Source organism: Calypte anna, chromosome 8 (genome assembly GCF_003957555.1).
Source record: "Calypte anna isolate BGI_N300 chromosome 8, bCalAnn1_v1.p, whole genome shotgun sequence".
In the NCBI taxonomy this organism is placed as follows: Eukaryota; Metazoa; Chordata; class Aves; order Apodiformes; family Trochilidae; genus Calypte; species Calypte anna.
The window spans coordinates 28,636,059-28,659,951 of NC_044254.1; the positions used below are offsets into that span (position 1 = coordinate 28,636,059).

Sequence of the window (23,893 nt, forward strand, 5' to 3'; positions counted from 1 at the left end):
CCAGAATAAAAAGCACCCTCCCTACCCCCCACTCCTCCCTGCTGATGCAGAAGGGTGGGCACTTGCTGCAACTATGGGTGCTAAAATCATGGGGGGAAACCCTGAAGAACCCCATCCCCCCAGCACCTTCTAACACACAGGGAAGTGGGTGTTAGAAGTCAAGGTAAAAACCTTTTTAGGTTTGAAAAGCCAAATGCTCAGAAACTGCAAGCAATGCCATATGGTTGTTTGCTATCTTAAAAGCTCATGTACAAAACAACTATTTCCTAATATATATATATATACACACACATATGAAAGTACATTTATAGAATTTGATTTATATATATACACATGTATATATGGAAATATGTGTGTATTTTTAGGTATTTAGAGTGAGACCAAGCTTGTGTTTAATCACCTACCACCTCTTCCAAGGGACCTTGTTCACTCCAGAGAGGAATAATAGAAGGGACCAGATTTAGGAGTTGTGTACTCAGCTCCAATTCTGATGTTTCCTTGAAGTGCTGTGCTAGCCACCAAAATAACTGCTGGAAAACAGATGTTTTGCTTTACATGAGTAAGAACACTATTTATGTAAGCTTGTAACTTAAAACTATGTGATCATTTATGTTCTCTTCCCCAGTTAAATTATTTTTAATTGAAAAAGGGACACAAAAAAGTAATCTACAAACTGCATGAAAGTTTTGAAGAGGTAACTGCAGTTTGGACTTCCTAGCTGGTGGAAATGACCGTGTGAACACACAGCAGCCATTCTCAAACTGCTCTACTGGTACTGAAGGAGGTAAAGTGGTAAATTAGGGTGTGCCTTGATTCTTCTGAAGGCTTCAGATGGAATTGTTTTTCTTCACAGCAATTCACACTCAGAGTTACAAAGAAAAAAGGATGGGGATAGTAAAAAAGTCACTGCTTGGTTAAGAAGTGTTAGTGTAAGACTTACCTTTCTCTGAACCTTTTTTCCCAAGGATGGGGAGCTCTGAAGTCCAATGCACAGGGAATTAAAGTGTAAACATTCACATATTTAATAGTACCATCAAAATAACCATCATCACTACATTAAAAACTTGAAAAATGCATTTGCGTATGGTCCTAATATAAATTAAATATATGAACTAAAAGTAAATAAATTTAACATTAGGTAATGCTATAAATAAAGGTAAATGCCTTTAGTGTACCTTTGAGTCATAAAAATGCCTTAAAAAACAGGTAAGTTTACAGCTTGTCACCAATACTCTGGATACCACTGCCATGATTTTTTTTTTCTTTTAAACATTTATAAGTCTACATTTGACAATTCAGAATGATTTTTGGCCACTGAACACTTTGATGGAGGAAGAGGTGTGTGGGATGTCCAGGATGAAGTCCAAGTTTTATTTCACAATAAAACTTCTTTGATTCCCAGCGCTGATAACAAGGCTCTTTCTTTTCAAAACCTTAATTTTAAGTGCTTTTTTTTTTTTTTATGATTTTGGTTTTTAACTCGTTTAGATATCCATTTTGCGAAGGCTCATCCTGCTGAAGGAGTCTCTGAGGGAGAGAAAATACAATGATGAGCTCATGTTTTCCATGATGAAATAGAAGAAGCCTCATCATGAATGACTCTGCACTTGATTTCCAGTGTTTTCTACAGCTGGCAACTACAAAAGTTAAGTCCACTGACACCAACATACTGCTTTTCAAATTATTTGGGTTTGGGTCTGGGTTAGTTTCATTGCCCAAGGTTTGCTGACCTGAGAGCTGACTTCATGGGGACACAGAGAAGCAGCACAAACCATCTGCACAACTGAAACCTTGCTCAGGTCTTTCAAATAAATCTCTCGTTGGGATTTACCTGGAATATCTCTGTTAAGACTCCCTGCACAGGCTGAATTTCATAAGATTAGAAAATGAACACCCTGACAAAAATGCTTTTTGAGGGAGGGAAGCACCAGCACCACCCTCAGCTAGAATAACCCAGCTCCAGCAGAGCCCTGCATAGTCTGGAGAGAGCTTTGAATGTCCTGAGCCTGGGCAGTGAGGCCAGGCCACCTCTGCAGCATTCAGCAGAGAGATGCATCAAATTCAGCTGCAGAAACAGGGCTGAGCTCTGCTGTGTGAGCTAGGAGCACTCACTGCCTTCTGCAGCCAGCACTAAGTCTTGCTCTTTTTATAATGTCAAGTTTCTCTTTTCACAACATTTTTTATGCTCCCCATTGTTCTCTACCTCTGAACAACACTTGGATGAGGAGAGGTTCAAAACCAGGGCTGTATTCTCCTAAACCAAAAGCCCACACATTCACACAAACCTCCTAAAAGGTCTGTTGTTAAAAGCACATTCTCAGTGGGGCTTTTATGTTCATTCTCACTGCAGATGAAGAAAAATCCCAGACGGCAGCTTATCAGTCTTCCAGCACAGAAGACACCAACTGTTTTTCCACCCTGCCTGTCCCTGGAGCTCCCCATCCCAGTTTTACTGGGAACAAACAAGTGGCAAAGTCCTGCCACCCTGAGGGTGGTTTTGAATCTAAAAAGAATGGGATGTAGGATGAAAAAAAAAAAAATTCTTATAGATGAGGACCAAAAGGGACCACTGCAAATACCACCTACCATTTCTGCTGGGAAGAGGATGTGCTCTGAGGCAGGGCAGAAAGGGAATGGGGTGAACTCAGCCAAAAGAGCCATAATTGAAAAACGGGTGTGACATGTTCACCAGGAATATCAAACAGCCCAATCCCCAGTTTTACCCCCTCATTATCTCTGCTGGAAGAGTAAAATCAAATATCCACCTGTGGCAAGTGACCGGCAGCACTGCCTTATACAACTGGGGGATCTTTCTGTTTATCAAAGGTTGGAGAGCTTCCTTCAGCCTGTGATAGTTCCTTTCAAGTTCTCGCTGGTACTCCTTCTGGTCTGGACCAATCAGGCTCTTGTTCTTCCTCAGAGCATCTTCACATCTAGAAAAGAAAAGTCTTTGAAACTTGGGCACGTAAAAAAAGGACCTGCTTGCTACAGACTTGTTCATCTAATAGTACAAAAAAAAAAATAATCATTCTGTTCTACTGGGGTGACACACAATATCCTTCTCTAGCTTGTCTTTTGGGTAATAAAGACTCAGCTAAACTGCTCTGTGTCGATGGGGAAGGTGTCATATTTCCAATTTCCATTTCACTTCCAGAGTGACAACTCCTTTTTCATTTTAATTTACTCTCCAGTTTATCCTCTCCAAGGAGAAATGAAAAGCTGATCTCTGCACAGCCACTTGCAGTCCAAGAGGATTTAAAGATGGATAGATCTACTGCTGTCCCCAGGAAAGATTAATAAATAGCAGACTATGAGATGTTCATCAGGAACTCTTCACCTTGCAAAGATGTAATTTAAACAGAGTATGAAAAGAACTGTATCATCAATGCTGCTTATTTCAGATGGGAAATCTACAGTGCCACTGATCTATTTTCTTCAAATATTTTTATCCAATTATACATTTATTCATTTTTTTGACCTTGGTGCTGGACTGAGACTGCTGTTTGCATTGCTCAAAAGGAAAGCTGAATAGCCAGCACATTTCTTGAGAGAATCGTGCCAGCCTGCTTCTGCTTCCACTTCCTTTGGAGAAATTCACTTCACAAGGAAATTAAATCCCCTGGACAGTTCAGGAGTTTCTCCTGACCCTGCCAAGCTGTGAGTTCACTTGGGCCAGCCTGGCTAGTTGTACTCTCCAACACAGGAACTGAGCTATGATCAATAATTCATTCCTGATTAACAGCAAAGCCAAACGACTTCAGCCACTTGATCTGACTGAAGTCATGAACCTGAGAAACAGGGAGCCAAACAGGTAGCTGAGGGTTAAGCTGCATTTGGGAACAGGGCAGATGGAATTAGGACATGAATACTCCCTGTGTTAACTGTACATGATCCTGCCTGATGTGGCAGCAACAGCTGCATCTGTCAGGCAGTTTGAAGACAATACTCCATACCTTTTTGTGAAGTCTTTGAAACAGAGCCGCAGTTTGTTATGATGTCTGAAGAGCTTTGGATCATTGGGAATTTCAGACAAGAAAACCTGTGCAACTTCTAATGGTCCCTTTAGGAGCAGAAGAGAAAACAAGTTAAGTTTCTCAGAGCCATCTGTCATATCCAGTCACTGGAGAGTCTTCCTGCACATAGAAACATCCTTAAATGCAACATTTCCTTACAGAATACATCAATTATGAAGAATTGCAGCTGGTAAATCTGGCATAAATCATGAAACATGACAACTGAATCTCTTTTAATTCATTGCTTGGGGATTATGTTGGTTTGGGTTTAGGGTTTTTTTTGTTTTGTTTTGTTTTAATAGAACTCTGCTTTTGGAAAAGAGTGTGAGAAAATGCACAGATTGTGCATTTGTTCTCTCTTATAAGGACTCTTGACAAAGTTTGCTCAACTCATGGCTAAGACAAAGTTTAAACAATGCAGACAGAACCAATGAAGTGTTTGCCAGAACTGCAAACTCAACACAGAACTTCAAGCAGATTTTTTTTCCATCTGGTGTATGAGTAGAGCTTTACTCACACTCCCTCAGTTTTTCCTTCATTCACTCATTTTGCTTTCCATTTTGCTCACAAACCATTGCAGGACACAATCCTACTTCCACCCACCAGAGCCTGGCTTAACTAAAGGGAAACTAATAAAACCTCTTTTTTTTAAGAAAGGAGAGGCAGGCAGAAACAACTGGGAATGCCAGGAAGGAGCAAATAACTGAGGGAGGAGGGGTGGCTCTTTTCAGCCACTTTCCAGATCTAACTGCATTTTCAGGACTCAAATGGCAAAGTGACTGAGAGCACCCAGTCTAGACCCAGCAGTGACTTCACACAGATCCCACAGATTAAACAGAGAAAAAAAAATCCAAGGTAATTAAGAAATAAGTCCTGACACTGAGCATTCACTGTGCTGAGTGATGGGCACTACCCCAGTGTCTCCAGTTGACCCAGTGATCCTCACCTGATTCACTGTGGTACCTACTGATCCTTGCAGCACCATCTGCAGCATCTTTGGATCCGCAGGGTCTTGATGGGTTGCAAAAGCTAATTCCTGGGTTTTCTTCTGCATATCCTCTATGGCAACTTCAATGGGTGTCAAAATGATCTAAGCAAGCAGCCAGAACAGAGGATGATTGTTATTGTTGAGGCTGTCAGCCAGACACAGGCTTTCAGAAACACCACTTTGGTGGTGGAAGACACCAATATGACTGACAGTTAACACAGTGACACTTTAGTAACATTCCCTCACAGTCTTGTACTAAAAACATCAGGAAAAAGTTTGATTTTTAAATGTCTTTCTACACCTGGGTGCACAAGAGCTTGCTGAGATTGCTTCAAGAGCAGGCAGACTCTCTTTGTGGTCACTGCAACCAACTACCCAGGGTTATAGCATTATGACAGCACCTAAACACCCACAGATTCCCCATCTCTCATGAAAACGTATTTTTCACAGGGAAAGGTATGAAATTTTTCACCAGAAATGGATTTTTTTCAGAGGAGCAGGGAAAAGTCCAACCATTCTTAAAACCAAGATGAAGGGGTCTCATGCAGAGTCCCACAGTGGCCAGCCAGAGCAGCTCATGATGGAGCTGCCTGCCCTCACCCCCTGCTTTTCTGCACCTTTAACACAGAGAGGGGAAATTTGGTGACAACTGATGGCCAGGAGGACACATCTGTACCCAGGTGAGGGTGTGCAGGGTCGTGCCTGTGCTATCCAACGGCACGTACAGCAGCACACAAGGCGATGGTTCCAGCACCATCCTTTAGTCCTGGGCACTATTTCCCTTCAAACAGCAGGGAAGCCCCCCGAGATCCCGGGCCTCACCTCCTCTTTGTGGATGACATTTATCCTGGTTTTAATGTAAGGGAAGGCGTGGGAGGTGGTGAGGATGGTTTTGCGCTTGAACTGCTCGTGCAGCTCCCCGTGGGCCCGGCCGTCCAGCGTGAAGGGGGTGCAGTACATGAAACGCCTCAGGTTGTAGTTCTTGTCAAAGTAAGTTATCCTGTCCTTCATCTCATAGGTGTCAAAATAGGGCTCCACATAGGTTATCTGGATGTAGGCCTGAGGGGAGGAACGCAGGTGAGGTAGAGAGAAAGAGAAATGCAGCCTGGGCTTCTGGTGTCCTCTCATCTCATCTCCTCCCTTCCCACCAGCCACTGCAAGGGCTGGGAAGAAAATGGCTCATGCTAAACCAGGACGGTTTTCTACAGCTCTCACCCCAAGCAGCCACAAGATGTGGGTTTCCTCACCTACTCAGTGAGATTTGGTTCAAGAGAGAGGGAACGGCTGGAGAGCGTCCAGTGGAGGGCAACAGAGATGAGTGGGGGATTGGAGCATCTCCCTGATGAGGAGAGGCTGAGAGAGCTGGGACTCTTGAGCCTGGGGAAGGCTGAGGGGAGATCTTGTTAATGTCTACAAGTATCTAAAGGGTGGGTGCAAGGAAGATGGAGCCTGACTCTTCTCAGTAGCTCCCAGTGACAGGATGAGGGGCAATGGGCACAAGCTGGAACATAGGAAGTTCCGTTTAAATGTAAGAAAAAACTTCTTTACTATGAGGGTGGCAGGTCAGTGGCACAGACTACCCAGGGAGGGTGTAGAGTCCCCTTCTCTGGAGATACTCAACCCCCACCCTGGATGGGTCCTGTGTGATGTGCTCTGGGTGATCCTGCTTTAGTGGGAGAGTTGGACTGGATGATCCCAAGAGGTCCCTTCCAGTTCTGATCATTCTGTCATTCAGAGCAGGATTTGTTCCACTGGGTTTGCACCATGCTGAGAAGCAGCTCTCCTGAACCTGCTCTTGGTGTTCTTACCTTGTTAGGATCCAGTTTACATTTGTCCACAGGGTTTGAGTCCTTGATCACTTCAAGCACATCTTCACCAAACCGTTCTCCATAAAATCCCTACAATCAAGAGCAAAGGCACTGAAAGCCACCACCAAATGCAGCCCTCAGACATGGGGGTTGGAGGTGACGCTCCACATGCCTTCAACAGTTGCTGTGATGGGGCTGAATGTGATCTGCTGAATCCAGGAGAATTAAATGGGTCACATTCCAGGGGTGAGAGGGGAAAACAAGCCTGAGGCCCTGGAAGGCAGGAGAACTTTGGGGGCCTTCCAACCAACCCATGCTGCCCGGTTCTGAACGAGCCCTTTGAGCTGGCTGTGTGTCTGTGAGCTGAAGCGCAAGCGGGGATCTGCCTGGAAATCAGGTGCCACATCCAAGCAGCTGGTGAATGGCTGAGTTCTGAACTCAGCTTCATCAGCCTAAACCTCAAACAACACAGTGGCTTTCAGCTGCTGCATTGTTGTGAGCCACAATGTGACATCAGATCTGTTCTAGCAAATAAATCAGGGCTGGGTTTGCCCTCTGGCCCTACGAACAAGTAGCATGGCCCAGCCCAGAGCCAGGCTGCTCGTCCTCTCCCACTGGAGATGGACTCATCTCTCCTCAGTGCTTACTGGGAACTGTCTCCAACCCATGATGTCCCCTAAATTGTGTTAAGGCATTATCTAGCCCAGGTTAGCTGGCACACAAGCAGGCCAGACAGTCCATTACGAGGTAGAGGTGATGGCTGGGTGGTACCTGGAGCTGCACCCCAGCCCCAGTTGGATAATCGAAGTTGCCTTTGTTTGTTCACAGCTGAAAGAAACTTCAGCCCTGGGTTTTCCCACTTGAGAGACTCTGAAATTCAGCCACCTCAAGAGGGTTCAGCCTCTAGGACAGAGGAATATGATGTGAAGGTAACAAAATGACAGCAAAATGCAATGCTTTCTGGCAGTCAGATCCTGTAAAGGCATCCCAACATTTTTTCAAGCCCAGGTCATCCCATTTACATCAGGCAGCTGGAGAGAAATGGAAACACAGTGCCATATGCCACAAACTCTCAGATGATCATGGGAATGAGAAGGGGAAACCTCTGGGGCTCCTCTCCCTGCATTCCTCCTGCAGAGGTGGCACCAGCAAGAAGACAGAAGCCATCAGGCCCAGCTCTGGGTCAGTGCATAGGGCTCTGCAAACTCTTGTGCCAAGAGACTTTCTCTAAGCTCAGATTTGCTTCCAGGAGGCACAGGGATGGTTTTACCCAAGTAACTGCTGCACAGCAGTTAATCCACAACCCACAGACAGGATCTGAGGTCAGCCACAACCATCTCACCTCCAGCCGATGGGAAATTTCTGCTAACTTGGTTATGGCAGGTTCCTTGTACACAAACTCTTGCTCATCCAGGTCTCCAAATTTCGTTCCATAAAAACCAACTCGGAAGTAGGTGCCAAACATCCTCTTCCCATCCTAAGTTTGGAGAAACAACAGGTTATTCCAGTGGGGAAACATGCACACCCCCAAGCACAGCTGCAGGCAGGGCTCCTGAAGTTATGCAAAAGAAGAAAGAAATTAAAAAGACAAGGAGGAAAAAAAAACAACCAACAAAACAGAAAGAAAGAAGGGCAAGAAAAACACACCTAGAACTCAGCATGAATACATTTAGCAGCAAACACTGCAATGGGATTATAAACCAACATGGTAATTATAAGGATCAGTTGTGACCATCAGCCCAACCCTGCAATGACTTTTCCCACCTTGGGAGGAGCCTGGGGGTGTTGGATCTCTCTGAGGAGCAGTCAAATGCAAGAGTCTGCATTTGGGTAATTATTTCAGGCTCTCCAAACTCCATGCAAACCCCTTAGCCTGCAGCAGGCAGAGAGGGTATCACACACAAACCCCTGAAAATTACCCACATCATCCACTCCCAAGTAATTGCAGGATTGGGCTGAAGTCAATGTCCAGTGCACTCACACACACACCCCCATAAGTCCTTTTTTAAAAAGCACATCAACTGGAAGGTGTTAATATTCTCTTCTAGTAACTAATACCTAGTAGAAGGGGCCAAAGTCACTCCTGGTGAAAGCAGATGCAACCCACTGTGTCATGTACCTGCTTCCACTTCAGCCAGTGGTGAATTTGGCCCAGAAATGCAATAAAAGTAGAGAAACAAGAAAGATTCTTTTTTTTTTTTTTTGCTGGAAAAGTAACAAAAATATCTGATTAAGAGAGAGAAAGAGAGAGAAGAAAAATGCTTTAAGAAGTAATCACACCATTGGTTTTGTTAAAAAAAAACAAACCAAACAACTCACGCTGCATGCACAAACCAGAAATGCTTTTCAGTGAGAAAGTCTAAAATGTTCACCTTTACTCTCATGAAAGTGTGATGTAGTATATAAGGCTCAATGTTTCTGAATCTGGGCTAGTGTTAGGTTTCAACCAGCAGCTACAGATGTCCTGGCTGCCATGTATTATTTTTTTAGTATTTTGTTATGGCAAAACTGAGCTCTCATGGTGATGGTGAACACAATCTACAGAAGGCAAAGAGGATAAACAAGCCAAACTAAAATAATTAAAAAAAAAAAACAAAAAACAACCCTTGGGCAATCTGAAGAGACTGATAAAAACACTGTCATGGCAAGCCACTGCTTCCTCCTGGCCTGGAGGAACCTGGAGGAACCTGGGGCATCACAGCAAGGCACAGCCAGGATGTGATGTTGCTTTTTTGGCTGCTTCTCACCTCAAAGCTCACTGAGACCCAGCTCAGAGATGCCCAGCAGAGCCTGGCTTGATACACACAGGCCACAGCTTGGCTCTACTGTGGGACATCCACAGATCCCAATTAATCACCTGCTCTGGTGTGAGCACAGCCACATGCACCAGCTCAGGCAAGCAAGGAGTCACACACCAAGTTGCTCATAGGTGGCTCTCTGGAGCTCTGGTTCCAGCCCAGCTTTCCAAGCACCCCTTCTCTAGAGAGGGGCTGTCCTGCAGTACCCCCAGGGCAGATGACAAGGTTTTGGCTGTGTCCCCAGCTGCAAAGCTATTACTGCTTCACTGGAAGTGCCACCTGGCAACACCTGGTTGCTGCTTCCTTGGACTCCCCATCTTTCTCCTGTCCCCATCCCTCTGGACTCATCCAGGATTGAGCAGCCCATTGAATCCTTCATCACTACCTTTTCCAAGCCACCACTTTGGACAGTATTACCCACACTAAAATCCCTCAACACCCAATGCTTCCATCTTCCTGTGGTAATAATTTTTTCAATGTAATCTCAATGATATAGGCAGAAGACTGATACCCATTCCCAAAGCACTTCCCAAGGCAGCATCATGTCTGCCCAAGGGGAACAGGCCTGTTCCCAAAACATCTTCCCAAACTTTCCATGGGGTTTGTGTGTACTCCAGGTGGAAGCTGGTGGGATCTGTCCTCAACCCACAGGCCCCAGAGATGGAGGAGACACTGCTGCTTTTCTAATTCCTACCTTGGTGAGTGACTTTCAGGGGATAAAACACTTGCAGAACCTGATCCCTACAAGGTATCTGCAGTGTGGACATCTGCCCAGACAGCTATTTGTCACCAGCAACTTTCACTTATGTTGCTATAAAAAAAAATAACAGCAAGTGAGGAAAAAAATGCTGTCTGTTGATCAGCATCAATTAACAAAGAGTTCTGGTGGCATTTTCTAAATGTATAAAGTAAGAGCAGTGGGACATTGGGAAGTCCCAGGAGTGGCAGCAGCAGGGAAGCCTGGTGAGACCCAGAACCCCCAAGTGAAGGCACCTCTCAATTCAGGAATTTGATTCATTGTCATGAAGACCATCTGTAACTGGCTGCTCCTGATAAATCCAGCTGCTGGCACTCAAGTTGTCATCAGCACCCCAGGGAGAAAAGCTGGCAGTGAGGAGCAGGGGTTAGCCCCTGAGGTGACAGAGACATCTCCTCACAAAGTTCTGGATCCATCAGCCACAAAACGTTGTGACAAACATTGAGGGATTTGTTCCTGGAAAAACACTCTGGGCAAACATGGACAGGCTGCTCCCTACCTCACCTGGACACTCAGTAGCTATCAGCTCCCTGAGATCAGGAGAGCTCCATTTCTTGCCTGATGTTAAGAACATTAGATGGGTCTAGACAAGGCCCTCTTAATTGAAATGTCTATCTACTCAAAGTACTGAAAATAAACAAAAAACCCACTTAAAAATACTCCATGGTCTTGTTTCTGAAAAGAGCTAAAAATGCAGATATGAGGGAGAAATTAATTAAAAGCATTTTATCTCCTATTATTTTATAAAAAAATAATAGGTCTTCGGGAGGAGAAGAGAATGAAGGTGAACACTGAATAGCCATCACAGAGTTGGCAGAGCAGATAACAGCCATCATGATTTATGAAGGTTCATGATTTGTTATTATGCATGGTAAATACCTCTCAAAATTGCTGGGAATAAAGTTTTAAGAGTTATCTCTTGCACGCACACAAAAAGCTTTGCCAACAACATTGGAAAAATCAAGATCCCAGAGTGATCTGCTTTTTTCACCAAGATTAAGAGGGCAAAGTCAGTCCCAAGTATGAAGAAATAAAAGTAACTCCTTCATACACACCCTGCAGGATGCAAAATCCAACCATCTTTACCAAACTCAGCATAATTATTTTCTTGCTTAATTTTAACCCAAGGTCCTTTGCAGTGTTGCCAACTATTGCAAGTCTTTCAATATTCATTTTTTTTGTGAAAGTAACAGCTCCTGGAGTCCTGTTATTCCATGGCAACCTCACCCAGCATTACTTCAAAAGGAATTTTTAAATTCTCATGGCATAGCATGAAAAGTTGTTTTATTTTTTTCCTATCAACTTTCTTAACTGGAAAGTAAATAAAAAGACTCAATTTGACATTTATTCCATGAACAAAGATGCAAGGTGAAAAACCCACCACTTGACATGTTTAAGCAGGTCTCAAAAATGCACTGGTACAAGACTCAGGATTGCTTCAGTTGGCAATACCAATTTCCTTGGGACATGAGGGGAGGTGGTGCTGCTGTTGGCATAGCTCTTTGGTAAAACAAAATCAGGGTATCCACAGTGTAAAACAAAACAGAAAAAAACCAAAAAAGGGGAAAAAAAATAACAAACAAAAGAGAAAGGGAAGGGGAAAAAAATTTCCACAAGTAGGAACTTACCACAACAGACAATAGTAAGAGTGGGGAGGAGGGTCAGCAACCAGGGCGACAGAGGAGAAAACAGAAAGTATTTAATTAGGGAATTTCCAAAAAACAAACAAGCGGCAAATTGGCAGCAAATAAACTTTAAAATAAAAAAGGGTGAGCATCAATTAAGGTACTTAACATAAGGGAAAAGGGCAAAACATGCAACAAATCTGAAAGCTACAAAGCACAAGGATCAGAAAAGTGTGGCAATGAAGGAGCACGACGACAGACGAGAACAGAAACCATGGGTGTCTTTTACCATGCAGTAAAACATGACTGAGTGATGTTAGAATCATAACCAATGACAGGATTTGTCTTCAGGGGTCGATTTAGGGGCAGACTAATCAAAATAGATGCTCACAGGCCTTCAAATTTTGTTTGCTATCCAAGAAAGACCATTTACACTCCTAGGACGTGTACTCTGTGCTGCCTCCTCTGCCAGGACTTTTCACAGGAACAAGCAAAGGATTTACAGGGCCAGACCTTCAGCCTCAGGGGTTACTTTTAAGCTACTGAGTTTGATTTCTTGCTAGGCCAGAATTAAAACACACGTTCAGACATCATCAGCCCAAATTATTTGCATCTCAACATGCACAAGAACCTGGTTCTTGGCCCCAGTTTGGGATGTGTGGACTTAAAAGCTCTCTTGTGGTGCAAAGATGAGAGTGAGGCGGCCCGTACTTACTGACAGAAAAGCAAAGGACAGCTGAAGACTAAGCAAATCATGTGCCCTCATACTACAAAAACACTGAAAATTTCTTCTAAAATTCTTCTTGAGACTCATGTAATGCATTGTGTGGACTGGACCAGGGCCCAAGTTACCAAACTGTGGTGTGTGTGTGACTGTGGATGAAGCTTTGCCTGGTTTTCATCTAAATGTGTGTGGTTCTCATGGTTTCCCTGGTAGTACTGTGAGCAAGCAGCCTCTACCAAAATGAAAGCAGCAAAACTTACTGCAGTTAACACAGCAACTGAGCAATTTTACTGCCAGATCCACAGCTACATAACAAAATCAAAGGAACAGAATGAAGCAGCCTGTCCTCTGAGACAGGGCCTGCAGGTGCAGTACCACCAGGTTTGTGTTTCAGAACCTCTGAGCATTATTGCTTAAATCGACCCCTGTGGATGGGGTGAAAATATGATATGAAGGGATGATATTCTGTGTCAATGCTGATGAAAAGAAATATAAACAAATTGTAAAAACAAACTAGTGATGATATAGTGGCTCATTCACCAAAGAACCTCATTAGTGGAACATGTCAGCATCCATGCACTACCTACAGCTTCTTTTGAAGGATTTCCTACGAGAACCACGATCAGTTTATTGGTATTTCTTTGGTTAATGAATTGTTTTAACAGCAGACAGCAACAGAAATACCCACAACTAGCACATGTGGGCAAGCATTGGCGTGAGTCATCTGAAAAACTCTATTAGTGTTCTTTACTAACTAAAATGGAGTTACCTACCTCCCAGCCAGTACTCTGTGTAATAAAAAGTAAAAAGTGCGTGTCACAGAAACAAAAAAAAATAATGTTTCACAGGCCAAAACATGACCATCAATGTAAGGCAGCATAAACCTGAAATGGTTTCAATGATTATACATCATCATGAATCCAAAACAGCCTTCTCTGGCCCAGAATGACACTCAGTGCTTGTCCTCCACTGGTTTATACAACCTCAGGAGGTTGGCAAGCTCAGAACACAGAGGAAACCACCAAACCCTCAGCTGTATCCTCTGAAATCCCCGCACTGACTGACAGAGGAGCTGATGGCAGCATAAGGGTGATCACACCAGCAGGCAAATGATGGCCCCAGCAGCCCATGGCCAGAAAGCTGATTGAAGGGCTGGAGTAGCACTGGCACATACTGAAGGAGGGTCTGCCAAGTGCATGGCTGCCCTGACAGAAAGACAGGACCCAGCTGGCCTCTCTGAATAGGTACCATGTCCTCTTGGGAGCTGCCAAGTGCTTGGTTGAGGTCAGCTGAGCTTTGTGAAGGTTGGTAACTTCTGGGGTCTTTTAACAAATGCTCAGCACCTTAAGCTGGTGGGTTTGGCACCATCTAAGTTTAGAAAGGTTCCTTCAATTATTGATCCACCATACAAACAGACAAATACAACCCCAACATTTCTGAACGTTACCTACCAGGCTAAAGGCAAGATACAGTAGTTTTTCCCAGCATGCAAAACACAGATTAAAGTAACATCTGCATGGATAAACTGAGAGATGACTGGAATTTTTAACTCCTGGGTATTTCTGAAGTTACAATGAAACTTGGTGTGTCATATTCTCTCATGTTAAATGTCCAGAGAGAAAAAATCCTGTTAGTGATCCTTGCATTTACTGTGGATCATCATTTGACAATTCTGACATAACCTGATTTAAATCTTTTTTCCTTAAGAGGTATTTTTTATTTGCACTGAGCTTCAAGTTGCTCTACAATTCACAGTGCAGCTGAAAATTCAAATCATTACCTGATGAACAATCTTGCTGAATGCTTCTTGAAGTTTACCATGAATAGTAGACAGCTTCTTGGCATCTCTATTAGCTTCATGAATAGGAATAAGGACTTTGTAAACCTCATTAACTGCTTCATACATGCCAGCCTACAAAAATAAGGTCCATCAGATTGCTCCATCAAGTCATCAGTTCAACAGCAACAGTGATACATACTAACAGCATTTAAATTAGAAACCTCCAAAACTAAAAGGTGGCACTGTGATGTAATCACCACCTTTTCTTAAAATCTACACATACATGAGTACAACCAAATCCCCAGTCACCTTTGGAATCAGGAGCCTACTACATTACACATTGCCACTAAGAAATGAGATTATTAACAGAATCAAAACTGAGGTATTTGGATGGATATATGCACAAGAGCTCAAAAAGCTATATAGGATCCTAACTGAATCCATGGAAATTAAATTTGGATGCTATGGGCACTGTACAGCTTGTTCTGTCTTGTGCATCTTCAACCTAAGTGACTTCTACCTCCAACTCTTGGTCCCAGATCCCATTCTCTGCAGTTTACTCCAGAGAGCAAACTGAGCTGTCTTTTACCACTAATAACTCTCAATGCTTCATGCAAATTAAGTGGTTACAATAGAATTACAAAGTCTCATGGAGAAAACATTCTCCTTTATATTGCCCAGCATTATAAGAAGGTAAGTAAAGAAATTAAAGTCTTCTACCATGGAGAAAGATGCTGCAGCCTGTTCCAGCAATCCCACCAGACCAGCTTCTGTAAAATACTTTCCAGAACAGATACCTTCTTCATCTGGTGATACAACATCATCAGAAACTGCTGACTCTTCCAAAACATTAGAAGATATGTTCTAAGGAGATACAACACAGGTAAAATATTTTGACTCAGTTTAAACAACATTCAAAATTCCCAATACCTTGAAAGCCAGCTGATCTTCAGTCAGTCCCCAAAGTTTCTTAAGAGGCAACTTTCCTGTGCATTTTGTTTAATTTCCTTCTGAACCTACACAGTACTCGAGCACGTGCTTAAACTAACTGGGCTGGACTACCTACACATTCAAAGTGAAGGACATGCTTGTTTGCTCCACTGAGTAACTTAGTATTGCCCTGAGTAAAGTTACTAATCACGGGAACCACTTTGATCAGTTGCACCCACTACAAAACACATCAAAGACTTAACTGGAGAAATAAAAAGAGATGGATTCACTCTGTACTGTGCATGTAAAGACTTAGGGAACTCAGTCTTTATTCTGCAAATAAAGACTTTCAGAAGCTGCTCTAACACATTCTCCCCAAACCAGAGTAAGTGCAGTATGGGCAGGTAGGCACAGTACATGTAAAGTTACTCAGTATCTCAGCAGATGACAAAACCCAAAAATACACCAGAGAGGGTAATCCTTACCTGAAATGTAACACACCCTACAGGGAGGTATTTTCTGTCTTCCAGCATGCTTAGATACTCAGCTACCAAGGCTGCAGAGTGGACCAGGCACTGGGCTGACTCAGCATGATTGCTCCTCTCAGAGTGCTTCCCAGCCATGTTCTGCAGCCACGTCAGGCGCAGGTCAGGGGAATTCTGATAGCCCTTGGCAATCCTAATTGAAAAGAAAACCTCTGTGATTAGTATTTCATGACTTCTGGTTAAAAAACAACCCCTCTTCAATGCTAGGCTCTCTAGAAATACAAGGGAGAAGCAGTAATATATAGAGATGGAAAGTTACCCTAAATAACTTCATAGGTTTCTGAGCCAGTTTGTGGTGGACAAGCAATTGCAGCTATAGCCTGAAGGCAGAATGCTCCTCTGGGTGACTGCTGAAGCTCCTGACCAAAGCTCATCCTTCACCTGGAAACTAATTGTAAGCTAAAGGTGTGGGGCAATCAGAACACACAACCAGATCTGCCTGGTTGCTTATGACAAAGTCTCTGCCACCTTTTAAGAAGCTGTCAGGATCATTCATGCAGACACCAACACAGATTTTGGTAGTTGAGATCTTAAAATGGTTCTGGAATGTCTTGCAAATGGACACCACCAAGAAGCCTTTTGTGCAAGCAAAATCCTGGAGGATCCTTCAGTTTTCCCTGGTGCAAGCAGGGAGAATTGTCTTTACTCAGATGGAAGATAGAAACAGCTGGGGAATGGAAGATACTTTCATCCAAGAAAAGCTGCATAAATGCCAAACAAAAGCTATCAATGCCACATGCAAACAAAACAGACAGGTACATATTGGTCCATGAGCAGTAAGACCAGGAACTGGTCCAAAATCAAGCTCTGTAAGGGCTCAAATGTGCAACATCTGAGTCCAAAACCAAACAGCATTGTAGCTGCAATGGCTTTGGGTGAACTGAGAGTCCTGGCAAACAGTTTTCAACAGGATTAAGTTAAACATAAAATGAATTGCTAATAAAAAACAAGTATTCAAAGTTCACAACAATACAATACCTCGTGCTCTAAAGAGAGGAAGTGTAGTAGGTGCAGAGCTTTGCTCAAACACCTTGTGGAGCACTGACACCTACTGTCCCTACAGTGTGGTGGTTGCAACTCTACCTGTACATTAGGTCAATCAGCATTTCTGGATCTTCCTGATGCTCCTTCATCTTAACAGTGTCAGAGAGGATCATATGGAGGTTGAACACCAGATCCTGGACCTGTAAAAGAAACACTGCTGTAATGAACTGGCAACAGGAATGGAGCTACACACTACTATGACAGGACCACAGTCACTCTGAACCAACACCTTGTTGCCAGAATTAATCAAGGACTGGATGTTACTTACTTAGGGGATTAAAAGTTTAAAAAGTACCTCGTTCAAGGACTGCATGCAAATTCCAGGTCTAGATGGAGGTCTAAGTACAGCCTGTTAATGAACTATTCATTACTTCTCCTGTGGTATTTTCATTTACCTGATCAGGAAACGTTGTCTCCCTAAGCTCCAGATCTTCTTCAGCATAAGTCAAAATAGTCTTCAGGGATCGTCGCAAGAATTCTTCATTGAAGTTCTGGGATGTTCCCACCAGGGATGACAGAGACATGGTCACCTGCATTTTGACCCTGGCAAAGTTCTGCAACAGAGAAATTGTTATTGGATTTCAGCAACCTGGAGATACCACAAGGGTCTGCTGCAACATCAGAGTTCTGACCATTGCACTCTCTTCCACAGGTTTTGTGAAAAGGGCTGTCACAGAGCAGTGGTTACCATAAACCTCTGGCTTCATAATCTTATGACAGCACTATTTAGTTTCAGGTGAAAGTTATCCTGAAAAAGTTTTAGTTTTCTTGCTTTCTCCCTGCTCTCAAGAACCTGAAGAGGATGACGCTCAACCCTCATGAATAAAGCCTTAATTCTGAACACTTGCTTTTGGTTTGGTCCAGGCTAAAAACTGGAGTCACTGTGAACTCCCTGCTATCATTCACTGAGTCCCTGGGCTCAGTGGGTCCTCCAGTTCTGCTGCTCACTGTGGTGACTATAACCAAAGCAGTGCAAACCAAGATGTCTGGAGGAGCACTTGGTAGCACACAGCTACACATACACCTGCAAAATGCCAACTAAGAGTTAGATTTCCTGTAAGAGTTAAATTGGGAATTTTCTTGGTAATTTTAAGTGCCTCTGGGTGAGTCACAGTAAGATATAATGAGAGCAAACCAAACCCAGATTACATGTGGCAACCTAACAGAGTCTGGCAGGACACTCACATTCCCAATCTCAAAGTTCTGTCTCATCAGAAGGTAAAGAGAGGCACTGGCATGGGACCGTATCGTGCTGATGCTGCTGCTGCAGTGCCTCAGGAGCCTCAAGCACAGGTCTGCACACTGCTCAGTCTCTTCTTCAAACAGCAGCTCAGGGAACTGGAAAAAAAGAAAGAGGAAATCAGTGTTTGGACAGAGGAATGAGAACAAAAAGGCCAGAGCAACCCTCAGCAATGAGCAAACACTGGCACTGATGTCAGTGCATTAGAGGAAGTCCAGCACCCTCTCATTTTGAGGAGAATCATAGAATGGTTGAGGTTGGAAGGGACCTTAAAGATCATCTAGTTCCAAGCCCCCTACATGGGTAGAGACACCTCTCATCCAGCCCAGGTTGCTCAAGGCTCCATCCAACCTGGCCTTCAACACCTCCAGGGACGAGGCATCCACAACCTCCTTGGGCAACCTGTTCCAATGCCTCACCACCCTCAAATAAAGAATTTCTTCCCAATGTCTACCCTAATGATGCTACTCATTATGATTAGCATAATGATTAATGATGATAATTTGAATCAGTTCACTTTCACAGTAACAGACAAGCAGACTCACTGTCACCACTGGAAAGTAACTCATTTACTGTAACTTGTTCCTACCTCTGCACCTCTAGACTGGCTTAAACCATTCCCAAAAACTCAGGCTTAAAACTGAGCTTTTCACACTACACCTACAGAAATAGGGAAATCATTTAAATTACTGGTCCAGTCAAACAAACCCATTTTAAGTGAATTTCATACTGCTTAAATCCCACTTGTGCTCCTTACTGTCTCAGTGCCTGCTTCCCCCAGCCAGCAGGAACCCACAACACCCTGGGGCTGTGCAAACTCTACCTCTGCATGGAGCCATCAAACCCAAAGTGCATAAATAGAGCTACTGATCATGAAAAACAGTCAGCTTTTTATCAACCCCCAGACCATGCTTCCTGAAAATTGATATCACACAAACTAACAAATGATAGATGAAGTGACCCCAGTGAAAAGGAAGAAAACAACCCCATTCTCCAGCAGTGCTGCTGGGGGTATATTATAGCATTTGCAGAGAATTTACCTTTGAAACCAAAGCCCTCTGTGTGGCAAAGCAGTGTTGGAGATAAAGTGCACTTTGGTTGCAGGCCATGCTGTGCAGAAGCACTTTCAGGACCCCTCCGAGGATACTCTCTTTGGACTCTGTCACAGAAACAGTCTGCAGGCAAAAGGAAACCAAGAACTGTATGAGCAAAAATGAACCTCCTGTGTTTATGTGTGTGTGAGAATAACTCTGCTGAAAAGCCCTTTGGCATGGAGAAATCACCCACTTCACTGGGCCTGTGTAACAGTCACTGTTCTGGATCAGCCCCCAGGTAATGAAAACCTGACCCAGGGGAATGGGTCATTCACTGGGTGAATGATGCTGCCTTCCACCTGATGAGGTTCTGACCCTCTGGGACTTGTTCCTACTACAGGGAAAGTCTGCAGCTGGACTCTAGGTGGATTATTCAGTGCAGCCCTTGGGATTCCTGGGTCTCCCTGCAGATCTGGTATTCCTGCTCCTGCCAGCTTGTGCCCAGGTTGTACTTGTAAAGAAATCAGAGGACAAAAGTGTTGTGTGCCCACATCCACCTGAGGGGAGTGAGAAAAGAGCTGGGACAAGGAGCCTGGAAGCTCTTCTGCACCATGGTCAAGTTAAATATGGATACAGGAGGCTGACCTGGAATTTAATGGCTTGAGGCATATTTGGGAAGAACTAGAGGAACAGGGAGAGGTTTTTCTTAACAAACTGCTGCCTGGCCAAGTGCTTATAACACAACTAAATCTCTCTTAGCTTACCTGTACAACTATCTCTAGTGTATCCAAAATAATCAGGTTGGCTTCTGTTGCAAGATTTCCATCAATAAGTGCCTCATGTTCTATCTCTGCCCTTGATCTAATCAGAGAAAAGAAAGGAGTAAAATGACTTTCTGTTTAAGAAGTAGACCTACCCATTTTCCAGTCCAACACATTTCCACATTAGCAGCAATGCCTCTGTCACAATGCATCTATTTATAACTGGACAACAGCACAAGAATATTTCAATACATCCATTAAGAGGACAGGAAGAAAGACCTGGCTTCTTTTTTTTTTTTTTTTTTTTACATCTACAAACTCACACAGGATTTACACTCACCATGCTCAGGAGAGATCACACTACTCTCCAACACTTTGTTACTCTCCCAGAAACACAGCAAGAGTTTAGAGTCCAAACCCAGCTCAAAACTGGTTTAGTAGCATCGTTAGGCATGCAACAGCACAACCAGGAACAGAACGTATGGGTTATGTTATAGGCTATGGACACGAGGTGGTGCTACACGAGTAGATCTGCACTGCTGACCCAGGCAGCTACGCTGGTTGTAGCAGAGAGCAAACACTGAGAGGGTGCAATCTCTGTCTGCTGGAACTAAACGATAGTGCAGTGCCTTCCTCTCCAAGAAAAACTACACAATTTTGCTGCCATCTGCCAGGCACTTGCTTTCCTGGAAAGGTTTACAAAGTCCACACAGCCACTCACCCTGCTGGCCCCAGGAATTCAGAGAGGCACGAGCTGTGTTTGGCAAAGCCCCAGGGGTGTATTTAACCATAGCCTGTCCTACCACAGGTGCCACCTCTGAGAGACTCATGCCAGGCCAAACCACAGCAGGAGTGTGATCCAAAGGAACTGACAAAATCCAAGCAAAAGACAGGCCAAAGGGGATGGCAGGTGACTCAGCTCTGGGACCTGACTTGAAGCAATCCTCCCCTGCCACACTCTGCTTCCTCTGGGAGCTGGGTCAGACACATTATCTACTCTTCAGGCTCCAGAATATGTAAAGTCTTGGAGTCTGGTCCTACGTAACACCATCTGCATAAAAAAGTACCACCTGCAGCTAACTGCTCAAAATTCTCAGTGTGAAAAGTCTTGCTGGTTTTGTTTCAGAGGGCCAGACTCTAACTACAGGTGCAGGACACACTTGCAGAGCCACAGGAATGGAGTGTGATGGACCCAGGTCACAGTGAGCAAGTGTATGGGTTAAACAGCAGGTTTGGAGATTAAGATAAGCAGGATTATTTTGTGGGGTGAGATACCATCATCTGGCCATCAAGGTATTCCACAGCTGTTTAACATGGATGTGAGGTCCTCCTGGGAAGAGAAGAGGGCTCAGGCCCAGTGCCAGCAGTGAAATGATGACCTCTTCAGGCCAAATTTTAATCTGGTCTAACTGTCCACAGCTCTGGAGTTGTGCCATGGTGGGATTATTTATATCTACATCACTTCATCAACAGGTTGAAACACACTGGTCATTTGGCTTTCCCAGTGCTTCAAAAGGACTGAAGTCTTGGACAAAAAGCCACTACTTGAAGTAACAAGAGATTACATCCTGGTGCTGGACAAAGCAATTGGAAGCTGTGAAGATGAACTTTCTACTCCAGAAACTGTCAACATCTTCAAGGGTAAAATTTGGCCTGATCTCCATCTGGGCTCTGAGGATCTCACTTCTCAGCTTCTCCAGTTTCATCTGAGCTGAGATTGCTTTCCTAGGATTAGGAACAATTCTATTGCTGGGAGGAGGGAGGCTGCAGGTTGCAATTTGAGGAAAAACAGAAAACGTGCACAGCAAAGCTCAAACACAGCTTCTGAGCCCTGTGGATTAAACCCCACCAAGAGGGAATTTTCAAAGGAAATGGGTGTAATAAGCAGAAAGAGCTCATTCCAATCAGCTGCGCACACACACTGAAAACTTCTGCCAAGCATCACAAACAATGCTGTGATGATTGAGGCTGCAGATGTACAAAATGGCAATTTATAAGAACTGCACACCAATGCTACAGTACCTGGCTGGTTTGTGGCTTCTAAAAGCACAGCACATGTGGAAAAACAATCAAAGTGATGGATTAGGACAGGAAAGGAAAGTGAGCTTTGACAACTCCAGAATGCTCTTATGGAATAAAGGAAATATGACATGAGATATATATTTATATCTATCTGCTATCTGTGAAAACTGCTAATGGATTTTCTCTTTAAATTACAGCTTACTACAGGATTCTAAGAAGGTAATGGTTTGTATCAGTCTCTTTAATAAAATCTCATTTTAAAATGTAAGAAAGCAGGGGACAGCAGAAAAGCAAAGACTTAGGGCAGTGTTGGACTAAAAGCCATTTGCTGCCAGCCCTGTTCCCACCAAGGGCCCAAACCTGCTCACATGGGAGCTGAGTGGACTGATGCCACCAACCTAAGGGGGGAGAGACCCTGCATTCCCAGAGGCCCTGTCACCCTGCTAACAGAAGGATAAGGCAGAGTTACTTGTCAAGCTTCTCTGTGTTCTGACGCCAGTGAGTCATATCCTTTCTCCATCTCAAATTCTCTTGACTTCCAAAGGCACTCCCAGAAGGACTTCTCTCTGCAGGACAACATCAAAACAAGAGCACAGAATGCTTTTTTTAATTATTTTTTTTCCCTTAAGTAACAACTCTTAGATTTGTTCACAAGTGACAGGTGACAGGAAGCTATGACTCCTTAAGCTGTGGCAGTCACCCAAGAAGTTTACATGGTTCCTGTCACTGCTGGGTGGCAGGAGAGACACCTTCACTTGCAGGGTGACACAGACCACTCTGTGTGCTGCCACACATCAGCTCTTTCTCCCAAACAACACAAAACAGCACAGGTCATCAGAAGGTGCTTGTCACCCAAACTACTGTGCATCTCAAGCCTCATTAAGTTACCAGAAATACCCAGGCATTTTCAGAGTTACCAAAGCAAGATCAGGTGGTTTGGTTTCCACTCTGATCCTTGCAGAGGACACACTAGAAAGTACCTTTGAAAGACGCTGGGAGAAGCTCAGGCAAGAACACCCCGTAAACAAGACGTGATCACATTTACTCAAATGCAATCAGGTAACAAATAAAATGGAATTTGGGAGCAGTGTGGAGATTTTGCAGCCCCAGTGAAGCATGCTGCAAACTGCAAACAGCTTTTGCTGGGAGCCTCTTGGTCTGAAGATCTTGATGAGGAGTATGCCACACCAGACTGCTGCAAGTCATTGCTGGGGATGGGAGGAGTAGTTTTTGGAAGCAGGGGACAGCACACAAAGACTTCTTTACTTACCTAGCTGTCCTCTGCTTCTTCGAACCATTTCCTGCCTTGCCCCTATACTTCCCAAAATTGCTTCTTCAAGTTTGGCTCTCATGTCTTTTGACTTCTTGAACGTCAGACTGTTCATTCGTTCAAACACCTTCTTGCCCTGCAAGTTTCAAATAAGACCATAAGGGAAGATTCTTTCCATCTGGAATATTTCATTAACAACTCAAAATATCTTCCCTGCCTAAAGATGTAGAGCAAGGAAGGAATATAGGTTTAGCTGCTAGCTAGATAATCTTCCTGGACTCCAGCATCAATAGAGAAAACTCTTTTCTTATTATTGACAGTAAACAAAATGCCCATGAGCTACCCCCTTTCCCTGCACCAGTTCCCAGATTAGTGGCAAGCAGCACAAACTGCTTAAGAAGTGAAACAAGGTGCAGGCACTTGTATGGATGAAAAGTGAACATGGATAAAGGCTGGAGTTTGCACAGAGACGTGCGTAGCCTTGAGATTTGGAACACAGGAAATACTTTGGAGAGGGCAGGAAATGCCTTTCTGGAGTCGTGGAAAGGACGGGA

General features: G+C 43.9%; 1 protein-coding gene across 7 annotated transcripts in view; it reads right to left on the reverse strand.

The window, feature by feature from the left end:
- Positions 1-998: 998 nt before the first annotated feature.
- DOCK7 (dedicator of cytokinesis 7) overlaps positions 999-23,893 on the reverse strand; it is a 97,793-nt gene continuing 74,898 nt past the window's right edge. For 3 of the 7 annotated variants that reach the window (XM_030455728.1, XM_030455727.1, XM_030455724.1), the window contains 17 exons: positions 23,340-23,475; positions 22,539-22,635; positions 20,051-20,147; positions 19,293-19,427; positions 18,198-18,350; positions 17,408-17,566; positions 17,052-17,152; positions 15,909-16,101; positions 15,214-15,357; positions 14,494-14,625; positions 8,152-8,286; positions 6,810-6,899; positions 5,824-6,060; positions 4,960-5,103; positions 3,954-4,060; positions 2,766-2,933; positions 999-1,527 (listed from right to left, as the gene is read on the reverse strand). In XM_030455728.1, the coding sequence (XP_030311588.1) occupies positions 1,485-1,527; positions 2,766-2,933; positions 3,954-4,060; positions 4,960-5,103; positions 5,824-6,060; positions 6,810-6,899; positions 8,152-8,286; positions 14,494-14,625; positions 15,214-15,357; positions 15,909-16,101; positions 17,052-17,152; positions 17,408-17,566; positions 18,198-18,350; positions 19,293-19,427; positions 20,051-20,147; positions 22,539-22,635; positions 23,340-23,475 (2,271 nt within the window). In that variant the 3' untranslated portion in view covers positions 999-1,484. Of the gene's footprint in view, positions 1,528-2,765; positions 2,934-3,953; positions 4,061-4,959; positions 5,104-5,823; positions 6,061-6,809; positions 6,900-8,151; positions 8,287-13,486; positions 13,502-14,493; positions 14,626-15,213; positions 15,358-15,908; positions 16,102-17,051; positions 17,153-17,407; positions 17,567-18,197; positions 18,351-19,292; positions 19,428-20,050; positions 20,148-22,069; positions 22,088-22,538; positions 22,636-23,339; positions 23,476-23,893 lie in introns of all 7 variants that reach the window. The other 4 variants (XM_030455726.1, XM_030455723.1, XM_030455721.1 and 1 more) reach the window with 3 other exon arrangements.